The sequence below is a fragment of the Theobroma cacao genome, chromosome 5 (assembly GCF_053813885.1).
Source record: "Theobroma cacao isolate CCN51 chromosome 5, ASM5381388v1, whole genome shotgun sequence".
Classification (NCBI taxonomy): domain Eukaryota; kingdom Viridiplantae; phylum Streptophyta; class Magnoliopsida; order Malvales; family Malvaceae; genus Theobroma; species Theobroma cacao.
In genome coordinates this window covers 7,231,018-7,248,757 of record NC_142643.1, presented here as the reverse complement: position 1 = coordinate 7,248,757, position 17,740 = coordinate 7,231,018, and the positions used below count along the sequence as shown (strand labels likewise).

Genomic DNA, 17,740 nt, shown 5'->3' with positions numbered 1-17,740 from the left:
CTTGAAATATGCTTAATGTTTGTGCTTAAATGATTGTTTCAAGAGTAACTCTTTGATTATTCATGTGAAATTGATTATGATGAACTCCTTGAACTTCATGAAAAATATTTTTAGTTCATTTATTATTTTGGTCAAGTCACATGCTTACATGAGATTTAATCTTGCTTGGCCTTAATGATTGAAATCTAAAACTTGACTTGAATTATACTTTTGAAGATGGATTTGATTGTCAAGTTTGATCATGAATTGTATTAAATGTTGACATAGTTGAAAAATCTTTTAAATGTGTTTTTAAATGTTGACTATGTCTTCCATAAGCTTGCATGTCTACATGATCTAAAGGCTTTGTGTGCATCCAGCTTGAGCTACAAATTACCAATTGAATGCTTATTTCTTGAAGCTTGATAATAGGTATTCTTTCATGATTGGATGTTTAATTTAAATATATTCATGAGTTGAGTGTTTTATCTTCCATAAGCATTGGTATCACTCATGAATTATAAAGATTATTGAGAAATAGCATTATGCATTGAACTCCAATGATTGCATACTTTTTGGTATATGTCTATATATTAGGAAGAGTAAAATCATGCTTGTATTTCATGGAACGTATTGGAATCATGATTAATGAAGATAGCCAAATTTATTTTTTTTTTTTTTTGTAATCATGATTGTGCTTCCTTGATCATAATATTTTTCTTACATGATTGTAACAAGTGCAAAATGCTTTGGGAATACTTCATTGATAATGATGCTTCTATTGATGTGAATATTCTCTTCGACTTGATAATTTTAGACACTATTTGGAGAATATTTCTTGAAATGCTTTCTTTGGAAGAATGCTTGCCAAAAATACTTGATGATCATATTTCTTTGATATTTGATAATATACCCTTATTGTGAAAATTCTTCTTGAATTATCATTCGTATATGACTTGGAAAATTCTTTTTAAATTGCTTGGTTAATAGTGCTTGATGATGCTTAATGATTATTCTTCATGAAAATTGAAGAATGTTTATTAATGCTTGAAAATGATTAGGAATGATACTTGCTAACTAATGATGCCTTGGACATGTTTAGGAACTTTCCTAACAATTTCTGTTGAGCTTATGATTTATTAAGAGAGAGCTTATCAAAAACGGCATCATTAGCACTCGGTATCTTCAACAGTAAGTTGTGGTGAGAATTCAACAAATTGGTTTTCTTTCTTAATGGTAATATCCTTCTAACACCAAATGTGCTTTAATGTCTCTCACTTATGCTTGAGTGTTGAAATGCACAATTGATATCAAGCTTCTTTCCAATCATTGATATCAAGCTTTAGGTACTGTCAATTGGCATCTAGCTTTAAATTTACATCAAGCTTTATATTGTCACTTCTTCACTTGAGCTTTAAATTGATTATATTTTTCTTAAATGTGCTTAAGCTTTAAAGTTAATATACTTGAACTGCTCAATGATAGGAGGAGCTTCTATTAGTGCCTTACCAATTGATGAAATGTACTTGAAAATGATTATATCCCTCACAACTGATTTTATGCTTACTTGCTTTTAGAAAGGGGGAGCTTTTATATCTATCAATTGGTATTAGCTTTGAATATCAATGGGAGATTAATAAATGTGCTTATTGAATATCTTCTTCTCACAAATTGATGTTCCTCATTGTGAGTATCATGCTTTGCAAATTGTGTTTATTGTATGTTTATCTTCCTTTTTAATATAACAAAAAAAAAAGAGATATTCAAAAGGGAATATTTGATCATCAAAGTTTTGAACCTTGCAACTATGTGGGGGAAGTACTTTACAAGCAAATTTTGCTCAAGATTTTTGTCATATTAAAAAGAAGGAGATTGTTAGCTTTAATAACTTGAAAATGATTAGAGTTTTGACATGACAAAAATGATCAAAATTTCTTGTCTAAGCGATCATTGAATAGCTTGAGTGATCCTTGAATGCTTTTGATATGTTTTTATGTTCCCTTACTCGATTAACATTTGAAGTTGTTTTGTAAAAGAAACATCAATTCTTGCAAGATGGAATACTTAGACAAGTTTTTGAGAGCTTAAGAATCAATTCCAATAGTCAAGAAGTTGATTCTTGCAAGTCTAGGTGCACAAAAAACAAATATCTGGAAAGGAATGAATTGATTCTCAATCAAGAAGAACTGATATCTAAAGAAACAAGAATCAATTCTTAGGCAAAAAGAACTAACTTCTCAGTCAAAAAGAACTAACTTCTTAGACACAAAGAGCTGACTTCTCAAGAATAAAGAATTGATTTGTTAAAAGTAGAAAGCTCTAGACTAAAGAAGAACCGACATCTCAAGAAAAAGAATTGATTCTTAAACTTCAAAAGTAGTCGTTAGACATGAAAAAGATAAGAAAAATGGCTAGTTTCTTTGCCAAATCATCCTTAACAGTTATAAACTTTTTCCAAGTATAAAAGAGACTTTTCCAACACATTTTAAGAGGGAGAAGAGTTGAGAAAAGATCACTTGATTAAGAACCAAATGAGATAAAGAAGAAAAGGAAAAATAGAGAAAAACCAAGCTAGAGCAAGCTATTCATATTCTTTCAAAAAGCTTGTGAGCTACCTTGTGCTTCAAATTCTTTGTGCTTTCACTTACATCATTTATAATCATTCTTTAGCTGTACCAAACTCTTCCTCCATGTACTTACTAAGCAAAACCCACCTTTTAAAGGTATCATTGCTTTTACCTTGTAAGGGAGACAGGTTATGCCTAAGCCTTCAAAAGATAGTGTTGTAAAGAGGTTATGCTTGATCTTTGAAAAGGCAAAAAGGTTATGTCTAACCCTGGAAAAGACAAAGGGTTATGCTTGCTCTCGTGAAAAGGCATTGTGTGGGTTATGTTGCTTTCGTGAAAAGGCATTGGGTGGGTTATACTTGCTCCCGTGAAAAGGCATTGTAAGGATTGTGCTTGAACCCGTGAAAAGGCACTATTGTAAAGGTTATACTTGAACCTTAAAAAGTATTTTTCATAATGGATTACAAACTCCTTGGTGAGCCAAGGGAGAGGATGTAGACGCCTATGGAGAAGGTCAAACCTTTATAAATGATTTATGTCTTTCTCTCTTCTTCTTACCCTTAAACTTATGCATTTTCTCTTTACTCTTCACTACTTCTTACTTGTGCATTTTACTTGGCTATACAAAGATTTGAACAGTTATTTTTGAACTTGTTTTTTCTTCAACTCAATCTTCAAATCACTTTTAACTCACTTTAAAATACTTATGCTTTTTACTTTAATTTGAAGAGTTTTGAAAATCTACACTTACCTTCCTTTATTCTTTGATTTACTCAAGTTACATTCATTTCACTTTGAAGAGTTTTTAGAATCTACACTATCATCATCAACCACTATAAAATCCACTACCATCATCACCTATAATAGAAGAAAATATTTTATGGGATTAAATGGGTCATAATCGAGTTATAAAGATGTTGACAAACACATTTACATAATTAATTAAAAGGCTAATCAACAGATCATGAATTATATAAATATACCATAATAAAATTAACTAAACGTGTGTTAAATGATTTAAACGAATTTGAAACATTTAAGTTACAAAATTTTCGACATGGTTATTTTAAACCCGAACACGTTAATTTCATGTTATGTTTGTCATATGTAAAATTGTCGAGCTTAGACCCAAGTAGCGTATCTTCTTGTTGGTCCAAAAAAAAAAAATGTAGTGTCGTCTTCTACACTTGTTGCAACTCAAACTCCCATCCCCAACCTTAATCAAAGGCAAAATCCAAAAATAATAATACATTATTAATTGATACCGTGATTTGAAAGAGTGTCCTAGAGATATTAATAGCTATTAGGCAGGTGATCTTAATTTGGAATTCAATTATATTTCTTAGATTAAAATTTATTATTTTTAATAAATTTAAATCAAATTTAAAATTTCATAAAAATGATAGATTTTATTAATTAATCAATTACGTCTCCTTTTCTAACTGAAAAATCGTCTGTACTTTGCCACGATCATTGTTTATAAATAAACAGTAAACAAGAAAATTGAACACCAAATTAAGAATGTTAAAAAGAAAAAAAAAAGAGTCAAATGACTCGAAAATATAAATTGATCACCACAGTTCGCAAACACAAGGGCCCAATATTGAAAAAACTTCCAAAGGTTAATTTCTTTTACATGTCAAGCAAAATTCAGAACCAAACCAATCAATACCAACAATCTAAAAAGGGTTGCCTGTTTTTTCCTTACTTTGGTCTTCTTCTTCTTCTTCTTCTGTTTTTTGGGGCGGGGTGGCTAATCGTCAAGCATCTTTCGAAGTCGGTCTTTAACGTATTGGCTACGGGCTTGGGCGCGTTCTTGTTGAGGAGCTATGTTGACAAGGGAGAGGTAAGCTCCGACGGCCATGAGGGAAGTCCCGGTGAGGCAAAACCCGATTGTTACTGCCAGTTGCTTTACCGTTGGTGGGTAGGACCACAGCACCATTTTTGGGTTTCTTGGGTTTTGTTTTACTCTTCACTTGGGTTTGGTTTTGCTTCGATGGGTAACCTCGTAGAATTATAAATGGTTAAGATCTGTATCTTGGACTGGGCCTAGCTCTTGTCAAACCAGGGAATTAGTATCTGTCTGAGTGTGTGTGGGGAGGAAGGTCATCCTCAATTAGTTCTCAGAATTTGTTATTCTTCGTTTTTTTTTTTTTTTTTATTTTGTGTTCTGCTAACAACCCTGGTACCCAAAAAAAAATGAATTGCTAGAAGCCTAGAATCCCTTTCTATTTCAAATATATATATATAAAATCTTAATTGTACTGGTGATTTATGCCTCATGTTAAGTCCACCCTTTTATCACTAGCAAAAACTACAGAAGTTGTTATTTAGTTTTAAACCTTTTATCTCAATCAGCACACGTATCAGTTCATTAAGAGGAGTCTATCGTTACTTTTGCTGACTAATTTGTTAGGATTTCCTCGAACAAAAAGTTTCAATATCATATAGTAACTATTAGAAAGATAAATAGAAATCTCTCCCTTTTTCTTGAATCTGCTTTACAATGCTAACCATAACGCTTCTTATTATGTTTTGCAATGTTCACATTGATGTCAAAGCTCTCAATTAGTTGCAACATGGCTATCCAGGTATGAAATTGCAACGGCAGCATTGAAAGCCGCTCCAATAGGAAGAGCCTCTTCATCAATAAAAAAGTAAGGTGAGTGCAATGGCTGATCTGATTTCAGGGTCTCATTCTTTATCCCAATCACATAAATTGCAGCTGCAGTCCTCTGTGCAAATAAACTGAAGTCTTCTGCTGCCATGGATATGGGGAGGAGATGAACGTTGTTTTCTCCAACAAGACTCTTGCCCACCTTATTTGCATGTTCGAACAATGTTTCGTCATTGACCATTACTGGATGAGGCATAGGTTTGTCTTCCATAAAGTCCACCGTGCCACTGCACTGATGCACAGCTGCTTGCATTTCTATGACCTGTGAGTGGAGCATAGTCATGTTTGAAAAATTGTCGTACTTAACATTGGGTAGTGCTAGAAAATTTGGAGTTCAGGAGATGAGAAGTTTGCATGCCTTACCTCTTTAATCCTTTTTTGGAGGTAAGAAAGACCTTCAGTGGACAAGCTCCTATATGTTCCAGTGAATCTCACAGATTCCGGGATTACATTTTCAGCTCGACCTCCCTCTATTGAACCAACTGTTACCACCTACATCATTCAAAATGAAATTTGGACTTTTGGGTCTTAATTGTTGCTAAAAGGTTAACTATGCTGATCAGGAACTAGGCAGTACGGGCTTATGCAGTCAGTGGATTAATCTAGGATGTGAATCCTATATTGATTTTGGATCAAATCAGTTTTCTACTGCTATGGTAATTTCCAGATTTTTGGTAAATCTCCTTACAGATGGGTGGAATTCGACACTGCAAATAGTGCTAACTTGCAAGCCTAGTCAATTCAATTTCCAATCCAAAGATCCAGCAATAGCATTTGTTCCACATTTAGTATTCTAGGTGATATATAACTCTCAATTGCTGCATACTGATGTTGACAAAATCAATCATGGCATGGCAAACTGATACTTTCGTGAGCAAGGCCTACAAGATTACCATCTTGAAAATATTTTTAACATGGAGGATAGAAAATTACCATGGCCTTGAGGGGATCTGTCTCTCTGGAGACAATCTGTTGGAGAGCAATGACAGCAGAACAAGCTGCAACAATTGGGTCCTTACTCAAATGGGGGCTTGATGCATGTGCTCCTTTTCCCTGAATCGTAGCTGAAAACAGCCCAACACCGGCAAGCATTGGACCAGGCCTTGAAGCAATAGCACCGGTGGGCACTGATGGCAAAACATGTATACTGAGGATCGCATCAATATCATCTAGGACTTCATCTTGCAACATATAGTAAGCACCAGAATAACCCTCTTCACCAGGTTGAAAAACTAGCTTCACCGTTCCCTTCAAGAAAATGTTGCAGCAATACAAAATTAGCCCAACAAGAGAGAAAAAAGATGCTGATATTTTGCAGGTAATTGGAAAGAGTGTAAATTACCTTCAATAAATCTCTTCTGCTCTGAAGTAACTTGGCTGCTCCAAGTAGCATTGCTACATGGGAATCATGACCACAGGCGTGCATCTTCCCATCAACTTTGCTCTTGTGCTTCCATTCCACTAATTCCTTCAAAATTGTAAGGTCGATTACAAGGTATAAGACATTTGTCATATACAGCACACTAAGTAAAGAAAATAACAAGGCTCTAGGGAATCATCCAATAGCCTCAAAAAAGAAATTATATTATAAATTGCAGCAATCTATGAGGGACCTTAGCAAATGGTCCATGAGACAAACCCCCAAGAGAGAGAAAGAGAGATGACCTGTAAAGGAAGGGCATCCATGTCTGCTCTGAGGCCGAAAACTGGATTTGCACCAGACCCAATAGAACCAACCACGCCAGTCTTAGCAACAGGCCATTTGTAACTGATCCCAAGTGAGTCTAACTCATTCCTGATTAGTTCATTGGTCTTGTGCTCTTCAAATCCCAGCTCTGGGTGCTCGTGAATTCTCCTCCTAATCCCTCTCATCCATTCAAAAAACTCAGGCTGTCTTGCAGATTCCAACAATTCTTGACTAAGCAATTCAAGCTCTGATCCAGGACGAGTTTCCAAGGCCATAGCTTGGAATATAATTGTTGAAACCACGAAGCACGAGAAAAACTCCATTGGAATCATGGTTTGGAAAGCCAAAGAACGGTGCTATTTTGATTCACCAGAAATTTTACACTAATGAGAAAGTTTGTTTGTAGGTCCTACTCATAGACTTGGAGTGCTGTGTACATTGAAGGACATTCTGAAAGAGAAGTTTTTGCTCGTTCTGTCCTCTTGACTGATAGGTGCTACCCACCCTTGCTTTGACCGAGTGCCACAAACTCAGCGCAACTTTTTCGCTACTGCAATTAATTTTTGTACCTGCGGCCTGTAAAATTTGGCAAAAACTCTCCGTTTCGAACTCAACTGGCCTAGCGACTCCGAGCCATTAGCTTTTAGGTAACGTTTTATACGAGGGAAATGAGAGTATATTTTTATAATATATTTAATTAAATTATATTATAATATTTATTTTATAATAGATCACTGTAATATAAAATTATAATATAATCACATTATAGTTAAGAGATACAATGTGATTACAGTTCAAAATCAATGTAATTTTATTACATTGTATTCTGTAATGTTATTAAAAATATTTTTATCATTCAACTCTATTAATTTGTTAAAAATATTTTATAATATTATAATTAAAATAAAAAATATTAAAATATAATATAAAAATTAAAAATTAAAATAAAATATAAAAAATTAAAATTTATATAATATAGGTAAAAGAAATTAAAATAAAATATATAATATAAAAAATTATATTAAAGAAATGAAAATAAAATATATAATATTATAATAAAAAATAAAAATAAAATATATGACATTAAAAATATATTTAAGAAATGATATTATATAAAAATTAACAATAAAAAATAAAAACATATTAAACTTGTATTTTAATAAATAGGGGTAGTTTTGAAAATTAATATTACATTCTCAGAAAAGTATTTGTAAACCAAACGCTGCAATGTTATCTTCTCTATATTTTAATCATTATTTTGTTTGTATACCAAACACTATAATGTTATTTTTCCTGCAATACATTGCTTACAATCACATTACCTGTAATCACATTGCATTGTAAAGTACCAAACGCCGCTTTAAATTTTGAGATAACAACCATTATCCAAGTAAATTCCACAAATGTCCTCACATTGTCTTATGTGGCAATAAAATTTCAATGGGACTTTCCCAGGGTTTTCTTCAATATGTTCATAAAAAAATGTCTACATTTTTTATGAAAAAAAATATAAAAGAAAATTGTAAAAAATAACCCTCCTCATAAAGTAATTTCAAAAATAGCCACTCATATAAAGTTATCTGTTTTTACCCAAAAACAAGCATGAGTAGATAAAAATACCCTTAAAAACATCTTGACAAATTAATTAATATCCTGATATCTCTCTTTCGTCATAAAGAAGATAAATGCTCAGCTATTTCAGCTACCTCAACTCGCTCAACTTTCTAAACTATATTGATTTTGTCAACTCTCTGTTGAGCACCATCGTCATCGAGCTGTGGTCTATCTCTCGGCATCTAACCATATCATTGTCAATAAACAGACCCTAGAGTAGAGCTGACCTCAAGGTATGTTATTGGGTTTATTGCTACAACACATTAATTTTTGAAACTTTTTGTGTAAATTAGAGCATTGCGTAGAGTTGTTACACAGCATGCTTGTTAAATATATTAAAATAAAAAAATTACATGTTTTAGTACAGGGCTTGAAAAATTTGTCTATACAGTAGGTGTAATAAACATGGCCTATAGCAAAATCATTAGAACGTTGCCTAGAGTTGTTACATGCCATACATCTCTAATGCACATGGCAAATGAAAAATATATTGAAATAACATGTGTTAGCACATGGAGTCTAACATATTTGTTGAACATGGCATGTAACATTTATTGAACATGACGTATAACAACATGACTGACAAATTTTTAGAACACAGCATGTAATGTGTAAAATGGATGACAAATTTTTTGTTTTCAAAATTTCAGTGGTCCTCCAATATTGCGACTTGTGATAAGACACGGTGGTCAGTGGGTGGATGGGATTTATAAGGGTGGTGAGTCATAAATGCAAAGGGTTAGGAGTGATTTGTCGTTTGCGGGATTGATGAAGCTAGTTGAAGATTTTGTTAGGGTAAACTCAGAAATTCACAAGATTGAGTTACATGCATTGATCAATACACTTAGAGAGCTATCACAAGAATGTTCCGGCAGTGTACATCACCATTAAAGAACGCCATACAAATGTTATGTCACATGACAAAGTTGTACAACATGGTAATCACCTCAATCAAAATAAGATTTACAATGCTTTACATATACCACAACATTCAATCCCTAACCCACAACAATGGCAATTGACGTATGCATAAGAGTTTGTGCAGCTTAGTAGACACACGACATTCACACAACAGTTGATTGCATAATTTAGATCAGCATGTGCATCGAACTAATTATTTACTTTTATGCAACAAATGCAACAATCGGGGTGAAACGGTGGAGGGTGTAATGCCATTTTCAAATGAGATTGCGACACTAGAGGACAACATTGCGACGTTGGAGGATGACACTATGACGCTGGACGATAATACTGCATATGATGAAGGAAAAGAGGATCGATTCCCTGCAGGTGAAGATAGATTTGATGACAATTCAAATTACGAGCCTAATGAATGGCATGATGACAGTTTAGATGATGATTAGCTTTATGATAGTGACATTCCAATTTGCAATGTTGAAGGCAAGACGAAACCTGTTGGAGGTGTTGATGTAGGAAATGTTCAGTGTGATGACCCCATATACAGTAACCCCATCACTGGTGAGTACAAGATTCGTTCGCTTGAGACATTGCTCGATGACAACTAAAAAGAAAGGGGAAATGTAGGGATATCTCGTATGTGGCTAATTCCAAGTGCAAAAAGGTTCTCCCTCCAAACAATTACCACTGAGGAGTCATCATGTGCCAATGATCACTTATACAAAGGAATAATGTTTTCATCGAAGGCCAAGTTTAAATGAGCTTTGAACATGTTGACTCTAAAAGAGTAGTTTGAGATAAGAGTAAATTGGTCATGTAAAAGTCATTTTGAGGTTGTTTGCAAGGACAGGGCATGCAAGTTTGATGTGCATGCAATAAAGTTACCTAAAATAGAATATTAGCAAGTTTGAACATTCCACAAAGTACACACGTGTACTTTCAACGGTTGGCAAGGGCGATTTCAAACTACAAGTGTGAAGATAATAGGTGAACTTATGTCACACAAGCTTCGGGCTAATGGAGTATCATTGAGACCTAAGAACATAATTGGTGAGATAAAGGTTCAGTGAGGATTGAAATGCTTGTATGGTAAGGCCTAGTAAGCGAAAGAGTATATAGAGAGGCTTGTTTTCGATCCATCGGAGGAGTCATTTCAACTAATACCCTCGTATTTTTATATGTTGGAACGAGAAAATCTTGACACAGTCATTACAGTGGCTACTGATGAGGTACAAATATTCAAATATTATTTCTGGTCATATAGGGCTTGTATCTTATGGTTTAGGGATGTAATGCGTCTTAGGGTTGCAATTGATGTGACACATTTGAAAGGCAGGTTTAAAGGTGTTCTCTTTGTCGCTGTATGCAAAGATGCAAATGAGTGAGTATATCCATTGCATTTGGCATAAGGCATGTTGAGGATGAAGACTCGTGGACATGGTTTCTTAGTAAATTACTAGATGCGATTGGTTGTCCTAAAAACACTATATTCATTTCTTATCAACATCTCGGCATTAAGAAAGCAATTCAAAATTCATACCCAGAAGCATACCACGGTTTATGTGGCAACCACTTGAAGAAAACTTCAAAAACAAGTTCAAGCGTGATGATGTTTCTATGATTTTCACCTTTACTCAAGATTACTATAAGGTTTTCGATGTCAATAAACATATGAACCAGCTCAAGCAAATTCACACGAGAGCCCACTCCAACCTTATGATAATAGGCCCTAAAAGATGAGAGCATGCACATTCACCAGTAAGGCGATACCAATTCATGACATCCAATATTGTGGAATGTGTTAACTCATGCTTGAAGCATGCAAGACAAATGCTAATCATTATTCTGATCGAGTTCATCAGATACGTGTTCCAGCGTTGGTTCCATGGCTGGCACGAGGAGGCCATCAAGGTGACCACGCTCTTCAGCCCTTGGGTTGACAGGCAGTTGAGCAAACGTTTCAATGATGCACATTGCTTTGTAGTTAAACCTAGCAATCAAATGGAGTTCAGAGTTAAAGATGCGAAGATTGATGGACTTGTAAACTTGTCCAAGAAAATGTGTTCATGTTGTGAGTTCCAGACAGATTTACTGCCACGTAACCATGCCATTGCGGCAATAAGGTCAGGATATCTTTATTTCTTATCTGAACCCTAATGATCATAGCATTTACATTGTGCTTGAACATTGAGTTCATTGTATTTTTCAGTTGATGCAAACGTGAAGCCGTTGAATTCTGAGTTGACTACTATAAGACAATTTTTTGGGCGAAGGGTTATGTGAGGTCCATTCACTCGGTAAGGCATTTCAGTGACTAGGAAATCCCCTCTCATGTGAAACAAATCGTTGTTTTGCCACAACCTTGGCAAGGCCAAGAGGGAAGACTTAGGAGGAAAAGGATTCTATCGGTTGGTAAAGGCAATCGACCACAAAAATGTTCACAATGTAAAAGGTACGAGCATAATAGATAGAATTGCCTATCCTCGTTTACAGTTTCATCCACAAATCTGGCACCATCTCCAAGTCAATCTGTGCCCCCACGAGTGTGATGACCGAAAACATGTTCAACTTACAGACAAACCGATCACACAGGCAACACTTGTCCAATACGAAGGACAATGTTTAAGAACATAGGGTGTCTTGTATATGAAGACAGCTTGTCAGCCTAACTAATGTGTGAGCCATGTCCAATACCTTTCTCACAATTTCCTCTTACAGTTTGTTACATTCATTCATGTTTTGTGTTTGTTAGTTAATAATGGATTGAGAAAATGTCATCGTTGTATCCATAGGCGGACCCACGTTCGAAGGAATGGTGTAGATATATTATAAGTCTTTATTTTTTTGATTTATTTTGTTGATATATTATTTGATTATTTGAATTTTGTATTTAGTTTTGATTAGTGAATAGAAAATTATCAAATTGTTTATTACTAAACCTGATAATTTGCTATTTAAGATCATATATTATTTAATTCAACTATTTTAATTTAATTTATGTCGATGAGTAGAATTTTTAACAAGTTTTGTAATTAATTTTAAAATAAATAAGTCATGGAAAGATACCGTACCAAAAACTGATTTCACAAGACTTAAATTTCTAGCAACAATGACATTCTATTAAGTCATATTATAGGGTGACATGCCACGCTCTAATTGTTAGATGTCGTTGGCATCTTGTGGTGACACGCTAAGTGGTTATAGTATTATGAGGTGACACGCCACGCTCCAATTATTAGATATTGTTGACATCTTGTGTTGACACGCTGAGTCATTGCAATATCATGGGTTGACACACCACACTCCAATTGTTAAATGTCGTTGCCATCTTGTGGTGGCACGTTAAGTCATTGCAGTATGATGAGGTGACACGCCATGCTCCAATTGTTAGATGTTGTTGACATCTTGTGGTGACACGTTGAGTGGTTACAGTATTATGGGGTGACACGCCACGTTCCAGTTGTTAGATGTTGTTGACATCTTGTGGTGACACGTTGAGTGGTTGCAGTATTATGGGATGACGCGCCACACTCCAATTATTAGATGTCGTTGACATCTTGTAGTGACATGTTAAGTCGTTGCAATATGATGGGGTGACACACCACGCTCCAATTGTTAGATGTTGTTGATATCTTGTGGTGACATGTTGAGTGATTGTAGTATTATGGGGTGACACACCACGCTCCAATTGTTAAATGTCGTTGAAATTTTGTAGTGACAAGCTGAGTCGTTGCAGTATGATGGGGTGACACGCCATGCTCCAATTGTTAAATTTCGTTGACATCTTGTGGTGACACGTTGACTGGTTGTAGTATTATGGGGTGACACGCCACGCTCCAATTGTTATATGCCATTGACATCTTGTGGTGACATGTTGAGTCACTGTAGCATTATGGAGTGACACACCACGCTTTAATTGTTAGATGTCGTTGACATCTTGTGGTGGCACATTGAGTGTTGCAGTATTTTGGAGTGACACACCTCGCTACAATTGTTAGATGTCGTTGACATGTTATGATGACACGCTAAGTCGTTACAGTATAATAGGGTGACATGTCACACTTTAATTATTAGATGTTGTTGACATCTTGTGGTGGCACGCTAAGTGATTGTAGTATTATGGGGTGACATGTCATGCTCCAATTGTCAGATGTCATTGACATCTTATGGTGACACGCTGAGTTGTTGCAGTATGATGGAGTGACACGCCACACTCCAATTGTTAAATGTCATTGACATCTTATGGTGACACGCTGAGTCGTTGCAATATTATAGGGTGACACGTCAAGCTCTAATTGTTAGATATCATTGACATCTTGTGGTGACACACTGAGTTGTTGCAATATTATGGGGTGACACGCCATGCTACATTTGTTCGATGTCGTTGACATCTTGTGGTAACACTCTAAGTTGTTGCAGTATTATGGGGTGACATTCCATGCTCCGATTATTAGATGTCGTTGACATTTTGTGGTGACACACTTAATGATTGTAGTATTATAGGGTGACATGCCAAGCTACAATTGTTAGATGTCGTTGACATCTTCTAGTGACGAGCTAAGTCGTTGTAGTATTATAAGGAGACACGCCACGCTTCAATTATTACATGTCGTTGACATTTTGTGGTGACACGCTGAGTGATTGCAATATTATGGGATGACACGCTACGCTCTAATTATTATATGTCATTGACATCTTATGGTGACACGCTGAGTCGTTGCAGTACTATGGTGACACGCCACGCTTGTTAGTTGTCGTTTAGGGCTTGTTGTGACACACCATCAGTAAAAAACCCATAGGTTGGGAGTAAAACAACCAATTAATTTAATTTACATCAACTTTTGATCATTATAGGCACTGTGTCTGAATTGAAAAATTATTATATAAAATCTACGAATATTAAAATTAATTATATCTATAAAAAAATCTACATACAACTCCCAATATGTTCATGCCGCAGGGTTTAGGGTTTTCTCTCACAACTATTGCTAAAAATTTCTAAAGCATATTGGGGACGCATATTCGCAATCATCTTCTGCTGAACTCTGATTGGTTTTGATTCGTCAATGTACCCTATGGTAAACATATCGCAACTGACACTATCATTCTGGCGATGCACTAATGATTTTGGCAAATGAATTTCCAATGGCATCAAAAATGAATCTCGTCTCTTATGGCACGTTTTGTTAAAATAATTGGATTGGTGGCAAATGATGGGCATCATCGTCATAAAGGATGTCATCTGAGTCGCACACACTCCGTTATCCTTAACAGCTGAAGTTCGTGTAGAGTCCACCACCTTAATCATCCACTTGACCAAGTCAATCTTCACAACCACTCAGTGACCACCCACATTGCAAGGTGTGAGGATGAAATCGACATCTTCTTATTTTTTCCCATATGTCGGCCTATTACCCTAAACGTACCCCCACAACTCATCTGGAATTTTCATAATCGATAGTTCAACTTCAGTTGGATATGCGGTGTAAAGCATACAGATAGTGTCCTATGAAATATGTATACATCAGCTTACACGTCATGCAATCCAAAACTTTAGTATATTCTCACCATGTCATCGTACACATTCTCACCTTGCTGTGTCATAGATTCCCTCCATGACATGTCACAAACTCTAAATCTTGTCATGTCACATATGCTCACCATGCCGTCTCGCATATTCTCACCATGGCATGTCACATTCTCAGACTGACGTGTCACATATTCTCACCATGTCGTCTCACATATTCCTTCCAAGTTGTGTTACATATTCTTGCCTTGCCGTGTCACATATTCCCTACATGGTGTGTCACAGACTCTAAACCCTACCGTGTCATAACCGTGTCACATATTCTCACCATGATGTGTCACACATTTCAACCATGACATTTCACAAACTCTAAACCTTACCGTGTCACAGCCATGTCACATATGGTTTATGCAGCACGACCAGTTCGTGCTTTAGATTCACATTTTCCTTCTTTCGATTCACCACCATATTAGAGATTTCTAGTTTCACATCATTCTCGAGGCTTTGGATTCATCATGACCAGTTCTTCATTTGGTTTAATATTACCCTTCTCGTACTATCTAAAACGCGATGTCCGAAATATCAGAAAAACCATCTCCTGCAACATGATTTTGTTTTATACAAGCTTATCGAAAAAAAATAAATGTTTTGCACAAAATTAGAAGGAACAAATTCTTTACAGATTTATTTTTCCCAATATGCGCATGTATAAGAGTGCATGTCAATGAAAATGTCTCATTAAAGGTATTTTTATCCCTAAATCTCTTCTCTTGACTAAAAATAGTTAAAAGTATCTGAAAGATTATTTCCAAAAACACTTTATATTTTAAGACTAAAACAAATTTTTTACCAAAATATAATTAGCATTATTAAATAAATAATACAAAATTTACAAGCAAAATTTCAAAAAACTTATATTCAAAAGTATTCATCTCACTTGGACATTACGCAACTCTTTAACAAGCCTAACTAAGTCCTTGGCAGAGCCTCCCCCGTTGGTCACAGCTCCTACTGCTTTTTCTTTCAACTCTTCTTTTGCTTGCTCTTTCATTGGTCCCCCATCACTCATTGACTCAATAAAGATGCGACCTAACTCATGTCCTCATGCTTACCTAACTATCCCGAAAGTGCCTACAATCCATAGGCCCCTGGTCCTGTAATCATGTGATGCAAATTCTTAAATGCTTTGTGTAACTTTTGGAAACTTACAAGCATTGAGTTTCAAATTATAAATGAGAAATTTTTGTGTAAAAGAAACTAGCTTAGCTTTCCACAAACTATAGACATTCAAATCTACTAGCAAGAGTCTGGTATAATTCAAGAAGTGATTAGCAATAAAAGGAAGGAAAAAAGAAAGAAAGAAGGTAATACAGCATTCAAACGTTGAAAGGAAACTATTCAAATATGAGGTGATTCAAATAGAGGCCTGCCAGAAAGCCTTATGGGAAAGCCCTCATCTCCAAGAAAAGCACGAGTGATGCAGGCGCATATGGAAATTTATTTAGTATTTTAGTTAGTTTAGGATTTTATTTTATTTATTTAGTTTGAAATTCTTTTTCCTATCTTTATTAGAATTTTAGTACTTTAAGTCTTTATTTAGGATTAGAATTACTATTTGATTAGGATTTATCTTAACTATTATAAATAAGTGTCTTAGGTAGAAGATTATCATTATCATCTTTTGTTATTTTGAATATTTATTCAAGAGATTTCTTTGAAAACCCAATTATCTTTTTATTGTTCCAACACAATCAACCCTATTCTAGCCCTAATTGTTGAGTTCTAATTGCCCTAAACTTTTCGACTACATCAAGTGGTATCAGAGCAAACGATCTTACTATCCTATAAGGATTTGAGTTAGGAGATTATGGTTGGTCAAGCTAGAGGTCGAGGTAGAGGCAATCAGCCCCAACAAGCTGAGTTGGCAGAGATGCGGAGAATGATTGATGACTTGACCCGGGCTGTGCAAGCCTTGCAGCGTCAGGAACCAGTAGAAGCCCGAATGGAGAATCCGGAAGGTGACCACAACCCCCTTGAGATTCACAATCTCGAGGATGATGGTGAATTTGAGAACGAGAACCCCTTTCATGAAGATGGACCCGCAAATCAAGCAGCAAGAGTTGGATTGGAGGGCCGATTATTACATGCTCTTGATTTAAACGGTGGAGGAATCAGGATCGAAGTAACTATTTTCATGAAAAATTTCATGTGGAAGAATATTTGGATTGGGAAGCTAGTTTGGAAAATTACTTTGAATGGAAACCCATGGCAGAAAATCGAAAAATGTTATTTGTAAAGTTGAAATTAAAAGGTACTGCACTTCAATGGTGGAAGAGAGTTGAAGAGCAACGTGCACGACAAGGTAAGCTTAAAATCAGCACTTGGGAGCACATGAAAAGCAAATTACGAAAGTAATTTTTACCTGCTGATTATACTATGGAATTATATGAAAAGTTTCATTGTTTGAAACAAAATAACATGACCGTTGAGGAGTACACATCGGATTTCAATAACTTATCAATTCGGGTTGGGTTAGCTGAGAGTAACGAACAAATTACTTCTCGTTATCTTGCTGGTTTAAATCATTCTATTAGAGACGAGATGGGAGTAGTTCGTTTATACAACATTGAAGATGCTCGTCAATATGCTCTATCAACAGAAAAACGAGTTTTACGCTATGGTGCTAGAAAGCCCTTATATGGCACCCATTGGCAAAATAATTCTAAAGCAAGACGAGGTTATCCAACATCCCAACAAAATTATCAAGGGGC

The 17,740-nt window shown here is 35.4% G+C and overlaps 2 protein-coding genes across 2 annotated transcripts; both read right to left on the bottom strand.

Moving 5' to 3' along the window:
- Positions 1-4,061: 4,061 nt before the first annotated feature.
- LOC18598326 (bric-a-brac protein) lies at positions 4,062-4,910 on the bottom strand. Its single transcript, XM_018122212.2, has one exon. It carries the CDS (start codon positions 4,486-4,488, stop codon positions 4,300-4,302), a length of 189 nt encoding a protein of 62 aa, XP_017977701.1. The 5' UTR covers positions 4,489-4,910; the 3' UTR covers positions 4,062-4,299.
- Positions 4,911-5,046: 136 nt separating this feature from the next.
- Positions 5,047-7,447, bottom strand: ILR1 (Peptidase M20/M25/M40 family protein). The gene is made up of 5 exons (XM_007027815.3): positions 6,889-7,447; positions 6,566-6,691; positions 6,157-6,471; positions 5,587-5,715; positions 5,047-5,485 (listed from the first exon to the last, which is right to left on the bottom strand). Exons 1-5 carry the CDS (start codon positions 7,240-7,242, stop codon positions 5,111-5,113), a joined length of 1,299 nt encoding a protein of 432 aa, XP_007027877.3. The 5' UTR covers positions 7,243-7,447; the 3' UTR covers positions 5,047-5,110.
- Positions 7,448-17,740: the final 10,293 nt, after the last annotated feature.

What these genes read in the sequence shown, in the direction of transcription:
- LOC18598326 (XM_018122212.2), bottom strand. Translation starts at nt 4,488, where the DNA reads ATGGTGCTGTGGTCCTACCCACCAACGGTAAAGCAACTGGCAGTAACA.
- ILR1 (XM_007027815.3), bottom strand. Translation starts at nt 7,242, where the DNA reads ATGATTCCAATGGAGTTTTTCTCGTGCTTCGTGGTTTCAACAATTATA. An exon ending in TGGATGCCCTTCCTTTACAG is followed by an intron (nt 6,692 to 6,888) that starts GTCATCTCTCTT and finishes ACAATTTTGAAG; the next exon opens with GAATTAGTGGAATGGAAGCA. An exon ending in TCCAAAAAAGGATTAAAGAG is followed by an intron (nt 5,486 to 5,586) that starts GTAAGGCATGCA and finishes CTCCACTCACAG; the next exon opens with GTCATAGAAATGCAAGCAGC.